The sequence below is a fragment of the Trachemys scripta genome, chromosome 3, assembly GCF_013100865.1.
Source record: "Trachemys scripta elegans isolate TJP31775 chromosome 3, CAS_Tse_1.0, whole genome shotgun sequence".
NCBI classification, from domain to species: Eukaryota; Metazoa; Chordata; order Testudines; family Emydidae; genus Trachemys; species Trachemys scripta.
This window is the reverse complement of record NC_048300.1, coordinates 116,699,039-116,716,863: the sequence shown is the minus strand read 5'-3', so window position 1 is coordinate 116,716,863 and position 17,825 is coordinate 116,699,039. Positions and strand designations below refer to the sequence as shown.

Sequence of the window (17,825 nt, the reverse complement as noted above, 5' to 3'; positions counted from 1 at the left end):
GTGAGGGAAAGAGAAGTGAAGTGACTTGCTCAAGGCCGTGCAGCATAACTTCTTGTCACCCAATCCTGGGCTTGTTAGGGGATTAATCCTGCTGCTGCATAAATAGGTCCTAGGGTATCATCAAGCAAGTGGACCCCCATGGGAGTGGGATGAGCAGGCAGCGAAGCAGCATGGAAGCCAAAGACAGCCCGCACAGAAGGATCTGCCCATACAGCAGTGGACAGGGCCCCATTGTGCACAGATGCCCATGCCACAGAGGCACATGGCTTCAAAACAGTGCAGCAAGGGGGATTGTGTCTGGGGTCACCTCTCCATCTGGCTGAGATAGACACACCCTGGGATGGCCAACCTTCAGACACACTTCTTCTCCAGCAGAGCTGCCTGGGCTCGGGGCCCTGGTGCTCGTGGTGCAACTGCTGGGTTCCTGCAGTTCCCTGTCTGCATGGTTGGCCCCTACACTTGCAGCCAGTAAGCACAGGGGAGCTTGATTTTGGACGGTGTGTGGGGAGTAGCTGCTACCTCCTGGATCACAGTGCCTGAAGTGGGTGTGGTTCCAGGTCCTGATTCTACCTCTTGCCACACCCCGTCTGTCCTCTGAGCACTCCTGCAGAGCAGGTTGTGGGGTGGTCGGGTGAGCATAGCTCTCCACATCAGGGGCAACTAGGGATCCTCAGTGATAGGGACACCACACCATGCTCAGTGCTTCTGAGGATCCCATCTGTGCAGTGGTACCATTGGCAGGGTCCTGCACCACTGGCAGGGTCAAGGCCTGCTCCTCCAAACCAAGCCCCCAAATCCTATGAATGCCATATTTGTGAACTTTGGGCCTGAAGCAAAACCCACTAAAGTCAATGGGAGATCTTTTCCATCGATTTCAATGAGCTTTGGCTCAGGCAGGCCCTTGCTGCATTTGAGTAATGCTATTGAATGAAAGGGAGTTATTCCTGGGTGTTAAGTTACCCACGTGTGTTGGCAGGACTGGGGGTGGTGGACTTGCTGTCTTCACTTTAGAATCCTAATGTAAAGATTCTATTACTTATTATTTCAAGGTTATCCAAATGGGAGCAATGTATATAAAATGCTCATCAGCCAACATATTAAGAGGAAACAAACATATACACTTTTCTTATCCAGTGAACATAATCTGGAAAAAAAAGGACTAGAAGCTTTACAGTTTTTTGTCAGCATCACCAGGTCAGGCTTTCAAGTTTAGCTGTAATCATCTACTCTTAACGATCATTTATAGGGCCTTTGACAGGTACTTTAAAATAGATTTTCTGTATTTATTTTGTAATAATCTCTTAGAAGGCCAGAATTTTAACACCTTGTTCTACTCATTTAACAAACATTTTGGGCCAGACTTCAATGGAGTTACAGACTAGCTGATGATTTGGCTCTTTGTTTCAAAACAACTCTGCCCATATACCAGGCTTTCTTTATTTCTCTCCTGTTTCCTTTATTACTCAATATATTTGCATGAAAACAGGATATTGTAACAGCTAATTGATAAATAATGCAAGAGATGCCATTTAATAACTCTGTCTAACTCATTCAATTATAATTATGGTCCCAATTGATTACCCATGCTTTTTAGTCAGTATATTCCATTTGGAAAACTTGTCAAACAGTTTGGTTTGATTTCCAAATACAGAAAAGGATATTGACATCTTCTAATCTAAGGTCTTGCATCAGGGTCTGTTAACCTGATCTGTTGTACCCCTGCATTGTCCCATTCCCTGCATAGCCCCATTGGTCCTATCCATAGTACAAATACATTGTAAGAGACAGCCTCTGTCCTGCAGAGCTTACAACCCGACATGAAACAAGACACACTAATTGTGACAAACAAAAGGAGGAGGGAGGACAAAGGTAACAAAAATCATATAGATCCACAGAAAAACTATTGCACAACTTAATGGTTCCAAAGCCTTTTCTTTTAAATTAAGAAATAAAATAAGCTATACCCAAAGATGCGCAGCCTGTGGGCTGATCTCTGATTGCAGCTGTTTCAACTGGAATTTCAAAAAAATAAAGTAAAAAAAAAATGACATTTTTCTTACATTTTGCAAAAGCTTGTTTTTACACAAATCTAAATGTGGGCCAAATTTCAGGCAATATTGTTGCCATAAGCCAGTGAGAACCAGCTTTATAATATATCAGGGTGGCCAAACTTACTGACCCTCTGAGCCGCATACAATAAACTTTAGAAGTTCGAGAGCCAGGCACACCTGCCAGGGCTCGGGGCTTCTGCCCTGCGGCAGAGTGGTGGGGCTATGGGCTTCAACCCCACTCTTGCTGAAGTCCCGAGCCCTGGAAGGCACCTCCCGCAGTGTTGAAGCCCTTAGGACCCCCTCTCCACTGGGCCGAAGCCCCTAGTCCCACCACCCTTCCACAGGGGAGAAGCCCCAAGCTCCCCTTCCCCAGACTGGTAGGCAGAGAATGGGGGCCATGGGGGCTCCACAAACCCCACACTTTAACTGTAAAAGAGCCACATGTGGCTGCTCGTAAGCCGCAGATGGCCACTCCTGTAATATATGAAATAGCACATCATTGCTCTCTTTCGAGCATGATTGCATGTGTGCCAAAATTTCATTTTAAAATAACTTCTCATCTGATTACATGTCCAATTAACCTAGTTCATATGAAATACCCAAGGGGCCTTAAAATTCAGGAATTCTTGATCAAAGAACTCCCATGCCACTGGGTTACTATTCTGTTATGTATAATTAATTTCCTTTGCAATATTTTCCAGTATTTTTAGTTGTTACAGTTTTTTAAATAAAACCTCAGATGACATCTCTAATTTTGACAAGAGACACATGCTTGCTAGGTAATTAACCTGAAAATAAACCTATCAGATCACTCGTCATTATCAGAGGCATAGTTCACACCTTCAGGACTGCTGAAAGTACGGCAGAGTACAGGATATTTTCCTTTGCTTATTTCTTCATCTGCACGTGGTGCCTTCTCTTCTTTCCTCTGACTGAAGGAATCAGATGTCACCCAGCTCATTTGAATCTCTGTTTTCTTGATCTTGGTTGCTTTCTATGGCTAGTACCAAATAGTTTAAGCCTTCGATGTTCCTGGTTTCCATTAAAGCAGCTGAAAGAGTACTTTCTGAATCTGTACATGGAGCATCACCATCTGCATCTGAAAGAAAGGCTGCTGTTTTACCACCAATTCAAATGCAATATTAGAAGGCAAAGAGAGCCAAGCAGCAGGTAGAGAAAGTGAATCTAGCGACCACAGCAGGAGTGACAGCTTGCATTTATTCTCTGCTGCAGCATGCCTGGATTATATCCTGAATCAAAAAAATTCATCAGCACTCATGCTGAAAAGGACAGTAATACAGTTATAAATAAGTGATTTGCCTGTCCTGGTAGGAAAGACTGTGTGCATATGGCAAGAATGTTTGTAACCTCTTGGACCCAACTTCTAACCAAAACTGTCCCACCATTTAGACAGGTTCTTGCCTATTGGCTAAAGGTCAAGTAAAGTATGGATTGATGCATTCTCTACCATGCTTCTAGGGGCAGAGACATATAACCTAATAGGTTTTGTCCATTTCTGATTTTAATTTACAGTTTTTATTCTAACTTTGTATTGCTTACGTTTGCATATGTGCCCAGTGATGGGCATACCTTTTAAAACCTGAAAAATAACTGAATAACTAAAAGGCTCGAGTTATCATTGCTGTTATTCTGTGTATTTATTCTTAGAAACACATACTTTTTTTATTTGATACCTACTTACTTTATTTCATTACTGGAAAATGAAGCATATGACACCCAGGTTCATCTATATGAAAATGAAGCATGTGACATCCAGGTTTATCTACACTTCGGAACCACAAGCATTGCGCTGTTCTATCCAGAGGACATTTAATTATTTATATTGATTCACCAGCTTTTTTTTATACTTCTCTGTATTATGAAGAACTCATAAGTGAGTCGGGTCCACATGATACAGTCAATTCGGATAGATTATCAGAAAAAAAGAAGTTTAATTTAAGAACTCTATTGAGAGGAGGGAAGTTTGGAGACAGATCAAACTATGCTGATGTACTGTGATGACTGACAGCTAAGAACAATCATTTGATACACTCTTTGTCAGTTCAGGGTCATTATGGGAATATTTAGTAAGCCAATCCTCAATGAGATTTCACCCACCAGTGTAACTCTTCTTTGTATTTGTTTTTGGTTTTTTTGCTTAATAGAGCACCTAATGGAAACCCTCAGGGGCAAGCTGTCCTGGAATAGGCATGTTGGGTACACACTGAGGGCATATTCTCAACAAACTCTTAAGAGGGAAACTTTAAAATAAGGACTTCCAAGTAAAACCAGGTATTTACAGACCAGACATATGCCGGGTCACCAGCCTAAGTATAGAACACTAGAGGGGCATTCGGATTTGTTTCCTGTATAAGTATCTGGAGCTGATGAGGTGATGGTTACAGAAATGTGAGCATGAAGTCACTGTGATATTTTTACCAGATATATAGATACATTACTAATTCTTTCCCCATCAGTCCTGAAGGATCACAGAATATGCAAAATATTATTTTCTCCTTAGCTGACATGCCACTGTGACTTCCATTAAAAAAAAAAAGACATCTTGCAACTAACTTCTCGCCTTGTTTTTAATCTTTGAGCTTTGGAGACAAAATAAGAAGCAACACTATTTTGCAGAAGCATTCCATATAGTGTACAAAGCCAGGGAAACAATACAACCCTGTTAAATATACCTTACCTTTATGACATGACAGCAACTAGTTACAAAACCACTACAAAACTGATACTTTGCCATGTTTACATAGTGAAGTTTTACACATGGTTAAATGTGTATGCTCTTTCCATTTGCCTCTATTTATTCTTCTGTTGGCATAACATTCCAAGTGAAGACACCAATGAAAACTTTAAACCTTATACACTAATGTACAAGCTGAGAAATATATGCTACGATGTCAAGTTATTAAGCACAGCAGTCACCTTTTGCATAGGTCAGCTTAGCAAGGCAAGAAAAGCTAACCTGGATCATTACAGCAGGCCAGTAGAGGATACACAGATGATCAATTACGGAAAAATCATGGCTGGTTAGGAAAGCGTCAGGAAATTAGAGAAAAGGCTGTGAGCACCCGAAGCAGCACTAAGGGCCAGAAAAGCCATAGACCAGCATCTGAGCTGAGTTTGGATAAGCCTGGGGAGGCAAAAGAAAACTGCTAAGTTCTCAAGGGAACAAAGAGGGAGGGACATTTTGGTGGGAGCTGGTTTATACCTGGGTCTTGTCAGGTTTTTTTGTTAGTTTCAACATTGCTAACATTAGATGTTTGACTTATACTCAGGCTAGATTATATGTGAGTAGATGCAGCCATTAAATCTTGTTTTGTGATCCCTTCAGATTTCACATGCAAAGCCTGGTTGAGCCAGTTAAACACTCAAATGGGAGACCGCCAAGCAACGTCTGAATGCTATATGCAATGGTGTGGGTGATTCACCAGTGGGCGCTTACTCCCTTAGCACTTTCCCCAAGAAAAGCGTTGTTAAACGCAATGCCCTGGCCAAACTGCAGCTGAATTAATGACACTGGGCCTCTCCTAATTCACCCTGCACTTTCCACTGCCAAATTTCTGCAGTATTCTTCAGTTACCTCCTGTTCTAAATTGATATGCAGTGTTGTTCAGTGCTGTTAAACAGCTACTGCATTCCACCCCAGTGGTGGGAGAAGCAATCGCTAGGCATCTTCCCTAACTACCTTGTGGGGTATTGTGCAATTAGTTCATGTTAATAAATGTTCTGAGATCTGGTGTGGAAAGCTGCAAATTGTTATAATGTTTATATAAATATCTTCAGTGTACTTTCAGTATAGTTTTATTTAAAAAAACTTTTGATATACTTTATTTTCAGAGATGGCAAATTATAAGAGGAAATCAATCAACGGAAGGGGTGACTGGTGATGATGGAGCAAAGAGAACATTTTTAAAGCTGGTCTAAAAATGTTACTTTTTTCATTAAAAATATTTTTAGGGGCCAGATCCTGAGCTGGTACCAATCAGTGCAGCTCCAGCAAAGTCAGTGGAGCTACATCGATTTACACCAGCTAAGTATCGAGCACTAGATGTTAATGATTTTCTAATAAAGACGCAACACAAACCTGTCTGGTATCGTACACTTTTTATATGGTGAATAGCACGGTTTCCCCAATTGAAAGTCACTTTCCTGTTTTCTTTTTAATAATTATTTAAGATAACATCTCTTGCCCACCACCTCTATACACACCAAACTATTCATATATTGGGGAGCAAGAGATGCTTCTGGGGATAGCATAATGTTGAGTATATTCCAGACAAGTATTCAGTTACATATCTTTATTCAAGAAATATTAAGGGTAAGAATTTGGTTACTGGACTCTGGATTTCTCAGTCTCAGAAATGTGGGATAGTATGAGGGAGTATTTCCTACAGATAAAGTACTATGCTGATACCTATGAACTACCTGGAGGTGCAGGTACTGGATTTCAGTAACAAGTATTAACAGAACAAAAATATATCTGTTATAATGCTTCATACCATATTATATATCAGTGGAGATGCATCTGTGTCTCCTGTCTAATCAAGCATATCATCTCACATGTTTTTAGGATGACTCCCTAAGCTTTGCTATTCTGTCATCCTAAGGATGCTAAAAGTGAGAATTTTGCTTAGCCAAGGTCCAACTGTGCTGTGCACCCATTTACATAGTGTTTAAAAAATAAAAGCAACACTTAAAAAGTTAGAGTCCATTTTTCAAAGCGATGTTTATCAAGAGAAATCTCTGTATGCAAGAAACACTCTTGATAAATGCAATGTGGGCCACACTCAAAGCAGGGATCGATGCAGACTGGCTTGTTAGACTAAAATGTATTATCATCTAACAACTCCTAACAAGGATCAGAGCCCCATTGTGCTAGACACTGTATATACATGTAATGCAGAAGACAATTGCTTCTCCTGCTTTATAATCACTTTTTATAATTATTACTTTTTGTATTTTTTCAAAATCTAAAGGAAGGTGTGACTGTTGTTTCCCTAACTGAGTAGTACCCATTATTTGTTCTCTCTGAAATGAAATAGTAATTGGCAAGGAAACAGAGATGAAATGACCATTCTGTGCTGTACTGTTTTTGCATGCAGCGTTGTAGCCACCCACCTCTACAGCAAAAGGGCTCGAAATAAAAGCCTGCTGAAATCAATGGGAGTCCTTCCATTGACTTCATTTGGCTTTAGATCAGACACTAACTGAACTAACTGGAACAGAGGATAATGGAATTTCAGAAGCCTGCACTGAAGGCCAGATACAAGGTTTAGGTGATGTAGTTTATTAGCACACCTGTTTTAGAGAAACTTCTGCTTCTCTAGGTGATTTATCTAAACACAAGTAAGTGTGCAGAATAGCAGATAAGAGTGATTGGTTTTAACAAGGTACATGAGTTGAAAACCATTACTAGTCATCTAGCAGATGCTATGCTCTCTAATCCCAGATTTCAACACTGAAGAGAAGTTTAAATAGATCTGATCATTCCTCTGACCAACAGAGAATTCAAGAGGGAAAAAAGACTCATGACATACACCCTGCAGGTTAGTTTATTACTCTTTTTTTTTCCAAAACGTGTATTCAGCATTTAAGAATGGTGGTGGCTTGCCAGCTCTAAAGACAAAAAATAATATAGCCCAAAATAATATACCATGGACAGTGGCATTGCTGCCTTCTTCAAACTTCCCCACCCTTGTGCTTTATGCCTGATCTGTCTGGAGGGACCATTTCTATAAGTGACAGAGTAGCAGAGGCTCAGACTGGCGCTTTGAGCAACTAGAGATTTGCCGGATACATCCGGCTTGAGCAAGAAGTGGGCACTGAGTAGAGCACTGATCAAAACTAGTGCTGCCCAGAGGACAGACAGATACTTAGATATTTGATTACCTTCTATTCAATACTCAAAGTACATTCACCTGCAAAAAAAAGCCCAGCACATCTGTCCAATATTTTTGAACATTAACGTTTGGTAGACATGCCTGGTCTGTTCAATGTGTACACAGAGATTTCACTCCATTTAATAAAATCACTAGAAAAGACCTATGGGCTGTAATGATGCTCATTCTGTAATATGGTAAAGCCCCGGAAAATAGATCTACTGACAATATTCCATTACAGTGTCTCTATAAGCAAAAGCCAACTTTTGTAATGATTGTTTTGTTTCTAGCAAGGATTTGTAAACTTGTTAAAATGTCCTAAATAAATAAATAACCAACTACTCCTGCTAGGTCTAAAAGGCAGGGAGCTGATCAGCTCACTCAGCTTTGCTAAGTATCCAATCCAGCAGACTGAGACATTGGCAAACCTGCAATTGCACTTGCAGGCATAAACTCCATGCTTGCATCCACAAATGAAGCAGTCTGGGAACGGCACAACTAAAGACCCAGCTTGCATGTGCAAATGCAGAGGGTTATTCTGTAAATGGATAAACCTGAAAATTCCACAGGTACATTTCTTGGGGCTGACAGAAATTTGGGGCTTTAATGTTAACATGCTAGTAATGGTACTTTTCATTTGGGCTTTTTGAAATTGGAGGAAGGATGCTCTTATGTTTCAGGCACTGAACTGGGACTCAGAAAATCTGGGGTTTGATCCTGGCTCTGCCTATGTGACCTGGGGCAATTCACTTAATTACTCTGTGCCTCAGTTCCCCAGTACAATGGGATAACCGTGCTTCCCTGTCTCACAAGGGTGTTGTGAGGATAAATTCATTGTTTGTGGGCACTCAGAAACTACAGTGATAAATGCCATAGAAATAACAACTGTGGGAGGGAAGCTATAAACTCACATTGGTTAAATTCTCTAAACTGCCACAGTGCAGTGCACTCGCAGTAGTTGTTGGGAAGAACAGAAAGACTTTGGTTGTGGATGACTGGTGAAAGGCTACAGACTAAAGGCTGAATCTCAGAGCAATGGAGCAGAAAGAGGTTCCCTCTTCTGTACCTTTATAATGTTCACACTGTCATGCTTGCTCTAGAGTTGGATATTCTACAGAGTCAGATTCACGTTCCCCTCTGAAGAACAACCCATGGTATTGGATCATGGTTCTTGGCGCATCACTGCCACGCTCACATCAATATTTTGCTGTCACCAATAGGATGTTGTGTGACACGTAAAAAAGGACAGGTTGTGTGTACGATAGCTGGCATTAGTAGAGGTCACCAGGGAGGCAGGCGGGTAAAGTGGATAGCTTTCCAGGAGCCGCAAGCTGCTTTTTCTGCAGGTGTGGGGACATCTATACAGTTGGACTGGGAGATAGGTCAGGCGCCCAACAGCTATTCTCTTCCTCACTGTTCCTCTTCTTTGAGCTCTCCTGTCTCCCCCTCCCCTGATTAATTTCCTGCCCTGCAGATTGGGGAACTTTGGCATAGAACCTTGTCTTCTGAATGTGTCTGTTTTAGATATCATCCTTCTGCATAGCTGTATTTTAAGAGGCTAGACATTTGCTGGGGTCTTTATGTCATTCACACTTCTCTGTTACATACATTCTTATTTCTCCTAAGAGTCAGGGTTTATAAAGTAGGACTCATCTATCTCCTTCCCCAACAGCAGGCTTCTCTTTAGATCCTACACTGTGCCCTTTCTTCACTGTGGTATCTGCATGCCTAATGTCCTCAATGTCCTTAGGGTATATGTGCATTGCAGTCAGGGCTGGGAATGGCAGGTTGTGTAGATAGACCTGCGCTAGCTGTACTTTAGTTAGCTCACTAAAAATAGACGTGAAGATGTCACAGCCCAGGCTTCAGCATGGGCAACACAAGCTCTCCTGACACCTCTGGATACATATTTGTTTGTGCATCTAGTATGGGTACATCCACATGAGCTTCCCTCCACAGCCCCGGCTGTAGGGTTGATGTAGCGCCATTACAACTTCAGGGAGAAGTTCTCCTGTCAGTGCAATGTGCAGGTAGGTCTCCTGATTTTCCATGGATCTCTGTGCCCAAGATCAATTCAAACAGTTATCTGTCTGCAGTGTAAATCCCCTGAAATAGAATTAACCCAAATATTGCCTCCATATGTAGGGCTGATTTAAGCAAGAGGTGGCAATTCAATTCAGGCTCCCAAACTAAAATGAGCACTCCTCAATTACTCTGTTGTAAATTGTTTTGGGCAGGGAAAGTGTCTCAGTCTCTGAATGTCAAAAGCTAAGTGATTTTTAATAAGAATAATCCTGAGTTAACACATGCTATCATTTTAGCTGTGACTCAATGAAGCACATTTATGTTAGCGCTGGTAAGACCAAGGCCAAACCAAATCATCCAAAGGTCTGTTCCATGATGAATTATCCAAGACCAGTTTTCCAAAAATGTTACATGACCATTGGCCTTTGTGTGTAATGAAACTCCTGTTACAAACCTCCACCCAAGAAATGCTCAGTCACCAAGAGATTTGGTTCCAAGAGAAAGAGTCGCATGCCGAGGAAAGTGAAGTGATAGGCCTAATAATAATAATAATACCTGGCCTTACTTGAAGTTTACATCTTCCAAATGCTCTAGAATTCTTACCTAACTGATTCTCCCAATACTGCAGGAGGTAGATAAGAGTTAGTATCGCCATTTTATAGATGGTCTAACTAAGGCACACTAGATTTTCTAGGATCTCCCCCAGTGTACTAACACTGGTGCAGCTCCACCAGCAGGTAGCAAGAGAGGACGCACTTGTGTACACAGGGCACTGGCATTTTTACAATCAGGGCATCTAACCCTACTCAGAACAGGCAAAGATGACCCAGTAAAGCTGCTTGCTGTCACCAGTGCCCTGCTTACACTTGTACTTCCACCATTGCTACCCACCAATGAAGCTGCAATGCTGGTAGCACAGTAGTGGAAGATTTCCCCCCAAAAGATAGTGTAAACTGGCTTAAAATGTTAGCGGCCTCCTTCACAAAGGTGCTGAGAAGTCACAGTTCCCACTGATTTCAACATATATTATAGCCAAGACTGGTAGCACCACCTATTATTAAGATTGCCCGGCACGTCTCCCAATAAGACCGTTTTTCAGCTGCACATAATTTTGCCAAACTTCAACTGTTTAGGCTGAAATTTTCCATGCTGGGTGTCTGCCTCAGGCTGAATTGTTGTGGAAAATTTCAGCCAAAATGGATGAGCCATTTCCTCTCTGCAACCTTAATTCGTCCCCCTTGTGCATATACATTATGACTATGGTAACGATCTCAATGATACGAATACCTCACCCTTTCTTTTGGTGATCTCCTCTGCAATTTACAAACGTCATACAATGAATGTCCACAAGCCCACTGTGAGGGAGATAAGTGTAACTGCGGAATTTGAGGTAAAGAAGTCACTAAGAGTATCAGTGTCTGTCTGTCTGAGCTTGTATTACAATGAATTCCTGAATCCTTGTCTTTTTCTCAGACCACTAGAACACACTGCTCTCCCACTGCTCATAACCTTGGACACTGGAGATAGCATTTTCTGGCTGACAAACTTGTTGGGCCAGAACCTGATCTAATTTACACTAGATGAAATCTGGAGTAACTCCCTTAATGCCAATGGAGTTACCCCAAATTTGTATCAATGTGAGATTGCAATTTGGCCCATTTAAACTAAATATTGTTCACATCTAAAACACCTGCAACATTTTACAGCTACATGAGCATTTACATATTCTGCTTTGTACAATCCTATACAGAATGCCAGTTATAGAGACAGTGATAAGCTACTAACTAAAAGCTAAGTTGTAAATAATATGGAACCAAGGCATGATAATGAAAGAACAGCAGAAGGAAAAACTGAACTACAATGTTGTCTATTTTAAATTATCCTGTACTTTGTCAACAGGGGCAACAAGTGGGACTGAAGGCATTGTCTCAAACTCACCTTCAAAGGCGTGGTTGAGGACTCCAGCAGAAAGCATTCTGTCCTCAAGCTGGGGAGTGCAGCACATAGGAGAGTTTCTCAGTTCTTGCAGTTGGTCCTGAATATAACAGAACGTAGGCCTATTGTGAGGTTCTTGGGCCCAGCATTTTGTCATTAAATCCCATCTAGAAAAAATAAATGATATAATAAAATCATTAATTCTAATGTCATTATAACCACCATTATAACAAAGCTGTGTTAGTGGATCATTAAATCCTCACCATCAACAACTTTGAGGACCAGAACTTCAGCTGAGGAAAACTGGCATATCTCCATTGACTTTAATGAGTCTATGGTGACTTACACTAGAATGTTTCATTAATGAACACATAGATGAACACAATAGGCTGGGGAAGAGTCAACACGGCTTTTGTAAAGGGAAATCATGCCTCACTAATCTATTAGAATTTTCTAAGGGTGTCAACAAGCATGTGAACAAGGGTGGCACAATGGATATAGTGTATTTGGACTTTCAGAAAGCCTTTGACAAAGTCTCTCACCAAAGGCTTATAAGCAAAAGTAAGAAGTCATGGGATAAGAGGGAATCTCATGGATCAGTAACTGGTTAAAAGATAGGAAACAAAGTGTAGGAATAAATTACCAGTTTTCAAAATGAAGAGAGGTACATAGTGGGGTCCCCACCAAAGATCTGTACTGGGACCAGTGCTGTTCAACATATTCAGAAATGTTCTGGAAACGGGGGTAAACAGTGAGGTGGCAAAATTTGCAGACGATACAAAATTACTTAAGATAGTTAATATCTCTGTTTTTATATTTAATCAAGCCTTTTACTGGGAAGGAACTCTCAATATTGGCCAGTGTTACAAGTACAACTGCTTAATTATACACATAATCAAAAATGTTTCTTCACCAAACTCAGCAGCAGGACTTCCATGGGTAGTGAGGGGTTATGTGCGGAAACTATGGCCTCATGTACATTCAGGGACAGCCATAATTCAGCTATTGGCGTAGCTGTGCTGGTACAGATTCCTACATGTAGACAAGGGCCTTTTAGGGTTTGCATTGATTTAGCTCAATTGTTCAAACCTTGGTTTGCCTTTGTCTGCACTTAGGGGTTCACACCAGTGTAGCTATGCCAACTGATGGCCACCAATTGCTATATCAGGGCTTTGAGTATCGATAAAGTCAATATTTACTTAAGTGTAAATGCTTGTAGAACACAGAGTCCCTGTCCCAACTCACTACTAGAATTTACCCACTCCACTCTTACAGGGAAAGTGGATTATTATCTTCCAGGATTAACATTTTGATAAACAAATGGGCGAGGGGGGGGGGGGAAGGACATTCACATCCTCCTCCCTACCCACACAGTCCCTGCCCGTTTAAGGCCTTTTATGTGGTAAGGCTTCATGTGAGTTCTACTTGTCCCTGCAGTGAAAGCCTACCACAAATTCCTAAACACTTCTTAATTGAAGTTGTTTGGCCTTTGAACCCTCTTCCTATCGGTGACGGTTTGTTTTGTACAATGACAGTGAGCGAGCTGAAGTGCAGAGGAGACGATTAATGACTGCTGATGTCCAATGCAGGTTCAAAACCATGTAGAGGGAAGCAGGAATGCCAAGAATCTAGGCATTCCATTAATAACTGAGCAAAGCAGCAACAAGCGATTTACTTTACTGACAGAATCAGCATGCAGGTGCTGAGTGGTTGGCCACTGAGATAAATGAAGGTACAAGACTCAAAGAGCTAATTCAGATTCCTAGCTTTTAAAGACCAGGTTATTGATCTTAGGCCCTGATCCTACAAGTTACAACACGTGAACGACCCCCACCACCTCCGTGCAGTCCCCCTGAAGTATGGATCTCTGCAGGGGTCCACCTGCACATTGTAAATTGCAGAACTGACGCCTTAGAGGGTTACTTCAGCTAAAATCGATTTTCCTTGTTCCTTTTGAAGGCCTACTTAATCTTTATCAAGGCAACATAAAGCCTTGAATAGCTTCCTATTAGAAATAAATGTCATGCCATGTGTTTGTTAAATACTCTCCAGCAATGAACCATGAAACTCATGTTGCTACTCACTAACCCACTCACCCTCAACCCCGCCGTAGAGGGCAGGGCTCACCAATTCTTCCCAAGCCACTTTTATAAAGCAGATGTTTGTGGGACTTTTACACCAGCAGGGATCTTGTATGTCAACTGGTCTCTCCTTCCATTTTTTGCCAAATGCCCTGCTATAACTACTTAGATGATATAGCAACTTCAAATATAAGTCCTCCTCAGAGAGTTTAAAGGGTGAAATGGATTTGCTCCATCTCCCCCAAGCGACAGGTGTATTGAGCCACTCTGCACATCAGTCTTTTAAAAATTGCATTTGAATTTAGTGCTTAAGATAGCCCAGAAAGGTGCTATTTTTATCCACAGCTAAGTACAGAACAATCAGAAGAAGAATAAACTTCTCTCTTCCCACTTTGCCTCAACCTTTCTCTGTAGAGAGCACTTCTAGGGTGAGGGGGTGCCTGGTCTTCATACACATTCTATCTATGGCCAGTTTTCTGAAATTGCCAACAAGGATGCTAACCATGATGATTACATAGGCACTTGTACACTAGGAACAAGACTGAGACTAAATTTCTTAAAGCCATCATGACTTCTAGTGACTACTGAACTGGCTGCAGTCAAACCTGTGACCCATGTAAGTGAAAGACTGCATAGGCCATTACCAATCCATACATCTTATGTTTAAGATGTGACACATTCTGTTAGTGGCAATAGAATGCACAGACTGAGAAAACCCAACTTCTGCACTCAAGTGGTTAAATTTAAGGGACAGAAGATGAATTCTCTGAAATCACCACTGAATTTGATTAGATATATCTCTTGCTACAAGATTTGTTCCCAATGCTGAATGTCCAAATTATATCTTGGTTCCTGCACGTACAATAACAAATACACACCATTTAATTTTAGGGCTGAATTTTCAGCCACAACCAAAGTTCTATACTCACAAACTGGGCCATTGGATGAGTAGCTAGCCAGCTGGGGCATGCAAACACAGATTATTTTGTCTGTCAAAAAGAGAACACACTGAACGCTGCAGGGGAAAGCTAATGCATGTGCAAAAGGCCCCATGTAAAATGATGGGCAGGTGGACATGTGGCCCTCAGTGTCTTATTCATGTTCATGATACTATTCAAACAAAATTAACTTACAGATCATCAGGACAATTGTTTGGCAACTCCAGCCTCCCTCCAGATTGTACATGATGTAATACATCAAGATTGGAGTAACCTGGATACGGCTGATGACCCAGAGTTAAAGTTTCCCAAACCAAGACTCCAAAAGCCCTGAGGAAGGCAAAGGGAGAATTTTAATGAGCTTAATGGATGTCAAAAATAGACAATTATACCTACTGTTATTTAACCTAATTTTCTCTAACCTCCAAATAAGAAAAAACAGAGCTAAGGGGTTTTACGTTCATATGAACCAGTTCATACATTCTTAATCGGGTCTCTAGAGCTCCTGGAAAAAACTAGGGGAACTAACCTATTATGCCACCTATCCTTCACACACATTGGGATCAATCCTGTAAGAAACTGAGCACCCTCAACCTCCACTGACACCATGTAATATACAATTGTATCATTTATTTAAGCAGCCTCTAGTGATTCAATGGGAGTTACACTTGCTTAATATCACTTTGGAGGCAGTCAGCACCTGCAAGCTGGGGCCTGGACTTGAAGCACTCTATATTTCCCTTATGTACATAAAAAGAGTGAAAATGAAATGGCTGCAGTGAAGTACTGTTGAAAATTCTAACTGTGCTGATGCTAGGATCCAGACTAGGACAAAGGTCTAATGAAGTATACTAAAAACTTCAGGTCATTGGGGAGCTCGGGGAAATAGTGCTAAGGAGAAAACGTTTGCCTCTGTGGAGGATGCGCCATTTGGTCTAATGGAAAGTGGAGTGGGAAGAATGTGATGTCAGCAGTCAGTTCACTGACCAAAAAAGCAAACTAGACACTTTGTGGACATCCATATAAATTTGTTTTGGTCATGTGATCCTAGTTACTTCCAGCTGGACTGAAGTGAGACTCCATGGCTTTAAATAAAGAAATATATACATGCAGATATTTGTCAGAAGGCAAGACCTTTTATCAACTTAGGAAAACATCAATCAAGCAGACATTATTTCCCTCAGTATAAAAATGACCAGAGATGGCACTCTAATAACATGCCATTGCTACTGCAAACTGATTTTTCCCTGCTTTAGTATTTATTATTTTTCCCACCTCTTTGTACCCCCAAGAACTTACCAGACATCAGATCGGTTAGTAAACACACCATCAATAAGACTTTCAGGTGCCATCCATCTCACAGGGAGCAGCCCTTCTCCTCTTTTCCTGTAATAATCGTTTTTATAGATATCTCTGGCAAGTCCAAAATCCCCAATCTTCACTATTCGGGAGAGGCTGCTGTATTCCTTCACTGACACAAGGCAATTACGAGCTGCCAGGTCCCTAATGTACAAACATAAACAATGATGGAATCGTAATAGTTTTTGCCAGGCAATCATTTTCAGTTTAGTTTATTTGTTCTTACAACTGTAGGTAACAACATGTAAGAACTACAAGGAAATTAATCCTGTACCTATGAATGAAGTGCATTTTTTCTAAATAGACACAACCTTTGCAAATATCCAGACAGATAGCCAGAAGGTCGGCCACTTTTAGCAAAGGACCTCGGAACTAAAAGAAAGAGAGGCAGTGATTAGTAATGTCTTCCATCGTTACAAAGGCAGAATAAAAAGGACCTCTTGTTATGACAAAATGTATTGCTTTTCTCCTTTTGAGATTACCAGAGATTTTCAAAAGTGCAAAAAGCAGGTAGGTGCAAAATCTCTGTATATTACCAGGACAAACAACTCTGGGTATTCATGATTCAAGAACAAGGGGCTTCTCTTTTATCTAAGTAATATCAGTGAGAGATAGCAAAGCAAACCCTATATGCCGACTTCAGAGTAAACATAATACTTACTGACGTCAATGAGAAATATATGTATCCTGTTGTCGGAGAATTGGGCCCCTGGAAATTATCCCCCACCTTTAAGGCATTATTGAGGACAGGCTAATTGTCCAACAGCTAATCACTAAACACTCTCATCAGGCCGGAGACAAGCAAACTTTCTGTAGTATGGATCAATCACTAAGATCAGTATACTGGATCTACACTAGGCATAGGAACGGCGGTGAATTAGGTTGTTGCTACAATGCCATAAAATCCTGGCTTTAAGTCTCAGAGTAACAGCCGTGTTAGTCTGTATCCGCAAAAAGAAGAACAGGAGTACTTGTGGCACCTTAGAGACTAACAAATTTAGTCTCTAAGGTGCCACAGGTACTCCTGTTCTTCTTTTGGCTTTAAGTCATCCTTGCTAGTGACTTTATAATCCACATTATTATTCCACATGCTAAATATGAATCACCCAAGATTTATCCCTCCTCCCCAACCCTTCATTAGTTGGTTGATCTCCTAGCATATAAACTCTTTGAGACAGGGACAGCGTCTTCCTATATGTTTGAGAACTGCCTGTCCCATTATAGATGCTTCTGCAATACAAATCATAAAAAGAGAAAATATTATATTATCAGCCTTATTTATGCCTATTTGGGGTACATGATTTTACTAGGTAAACTCGATGGGCATTTTAGGACTAAAAATATTTTTTGAAAATATAGTCCTAGGCCTAATGGCAGATCAAGCTACTGCCACACAAGAGATCTGAAAGGTTTCAGAGTAGCAGCCGTGTTAGTCTGTATCCGCAAAAAGAAGAACAGGAGTACTTGTGGCACCTTAGAGACTAACAAATTTATTAGAGCATAAGCTTTCGTGGACTACAGCCCACTTCTTCGGATGCATAT

The 17,825-nt window shown here is 41.1% G+C and overlaps 1 protein-coding gene across 1 annotated transcript in view; it reads right to left on the bottom strand.

The window, feature by feature from the left end:
* The window catches only part of ROS1 (ROS proto-oncogene 1, receptor tyrosine kinase), a 95,955-nt gene continuing 78,130 nt past the window's right edge, over positions 1 to 17,825 (bottom strand). Inside the window, exons 39-44 of the mRNA XM_034766886.1 lie at positions 17,390 to 17,513; positions 16,558 to 16,655; positions 16,224 to 16,427; positions 15,120 to 15,254; positions 11,909 to 12,072; positions 1 to 3,144 (exon numbers count right to left, since the gene is read on the bottom strand). Coding sequence (XP_034622777.1) covers positions 2,993 to 3,144; positions 11,909 to 12,072; positions 15,120 to 15,254; positions 16,224 to 16,427; positions 16,558 to 16,655; positions 17,390 to 17,513 — 877 coding nt within the window. The 3' untranslated portion in view covers positions 1 to 2,992. The remainder of the gene's footprint in view (positions 3,145 to 11,908; positions 12,073 to 15,119; positions 15,255 to 16,223; positions 16,428 to 16,557; positions 16,656 to 17,389; positions 17,514 to 17,825) is intronic.